This window comes from Mus caroli, chromosome 14, assembly GCF_900094665.2.
Source record: "Mus caroli chromosome 14, CAROLI_EIJ_v1.1, whole genome shotgun sequence".
In the NCBI taxonomy this organism is placed as follows: Eukaryota; Metazoa; Chordata; class Mammalia; order Rodentia; family Muridae; genus Mus; species Mus caroli.
Window position 1 is genome coordinate 44,414,642 of NC_034583.1, and position 1,667 is coordinate 44,416,308.

Consider the following 1,667-nt stretch of genomic DNA (forward strand, 5'->3'; position numbering starts at 1 on the left):
CCTCAGGATTCCATATGTCACACACTCACAGAAACTATCTGCAGCTGGCAAAAAATGCCCCTGCTAGAGCATGAAGCCGATCACAGTCAGCTGCTGTGGACAGTCTGAAGCAACCCCTTATCCCACACATGAGATTAAGATGAAAAGACATTACTATATTTTTGCGTTTTAAAAAAGAAGCCAAAATTCTCACTACAGTATTCAGTTCATCTTAAAATATTATCAATGTATTAAATATTTGTCACAGGAACAGTAACTGAAAACACAGCAGTGATGATGATGTGTGTGTCCCCGAGCTCCTGGCTACTTCTCTCCATCCACATCCCTTCTACCTGCTCTTAGCCTCTTCAGGGCAGACTTCACTTCCTGGTTTCTCAGGGTGTAAATGAGGGGATTCAGTAATGGAGTGACAACAGTGTAAAATACAGCAACTGCTCCATCGAAGGGACTCTTGGAACCTGCCCGAAGGTAGATGAAAATACAGGGGACATAGTAGACGGTGACCACAGTGAGATGGGAGCCACAGGTGGAGAAGGCACGCTTCCTGCCATCGGCAGTGCGTATCTTCAGGATGGCATGAACTATGTTGGCGTAGGAGAGCAGAATCAGCATGAAGCAACTGGCAGCCACTACCCCAATATCCACAAAGGTCACCAGTTCATTGATAGTCGTATCGGCACAGGCCAATCTCAGCACTGCAGGAATGTCACAGAAGAAGTAGTCCACTTCCTTGGGCCCACAGTAGGGCAATCGGAAGGTCAGAATGGCTTGAATAGACCCATGGATGGAGCCAGCCACCCAAGCTCCAGCCACTAGAATTGTGCATAACTTCCCATTCATGAGCACAGGGTATCGAAGAGGTTGGCATATTGCCAGGTACCTGTCATAGGCCATCAAAGTGTAGAGGAAGCACTGGGTGCTGCCTAGGAAGTGGAAAAAATATAGCTGAGCTGCACAACCACCAAATGCGATAACCTTGCTGGCGGGAGTGAAGTTTAATATAATCCGAGGAACAATGACTGAGGAGAGCCACATGTCCAGGAAGGAGAGCACACCCAGAAGAATGTACATGGGGCGGGCATGCAGCTTGGGGTCAGCCCACACAGTGAGCAGGATGAGCAGGTTCCCCAGCTGTGTCAGGATGTAAATGAGGAAGAAGACCAGGAAGAGGAAGGTTCTTAGATTTGGGGGGTGAGCCAAGCCCAGGAGAAGGAAATCTGTCACCACAGCGTCCAGCGAGGTGTTTCTGTTTCTTCTCATGTCTGCTAAGATGAACCATGAAGTCAGATAAGGGGAATGTATAGGGAAGAGGTAAGGCAATATTTATATCTGGAAATGAGAGTTTAGGAGTAAAACAGAGACCATCTATAATTTGAAGGAAAGCATTTGCCATCTGCCTAATTCAATTTCTGTTGCTGTGTCAAATTCCCTGAAAACAAGTACTTGGAGGGTGGGGTGGGAAGGTTTCTTTCCCTTTATGATCAATCCCAGGTTACAGTCAATCACATGGAGAAAGTCAAGGCAGGAACCCAAGTTGCTAGGAACATTATATCCTCTGTCAAGTACAGAGAAACAAAAGCACCCACGTTGCAGGTTTGCTTGCTTGCTAGCTTAGCTTTCTGTACTTTTATACAGTTTATGGCCTTGTAGGAATGGTGCCTCTCACA

General features: G+C 46.7%; 1 protein-coding gene across 1 annotated transcript; it reads right to left on the bottom strand.

The window, feature by feature from the left end:
• Positions 1-303: 303 nt before the first annotated feature.
• On the bottom strand, positions 304-1,260 carry LOC110309696 (olfactory receptor 10G2-like). Its single transcript, XM_021182435.1, has one exon. The coding sequence runs from the start codon at positions 1,258-1,260 to the stop codon at positions 304-306; it is 957 nt and encodes a 318-aa protein (XP_021038094.1).
• Positions 1,261-1,667: the final 407 nt, after the last annotated feature.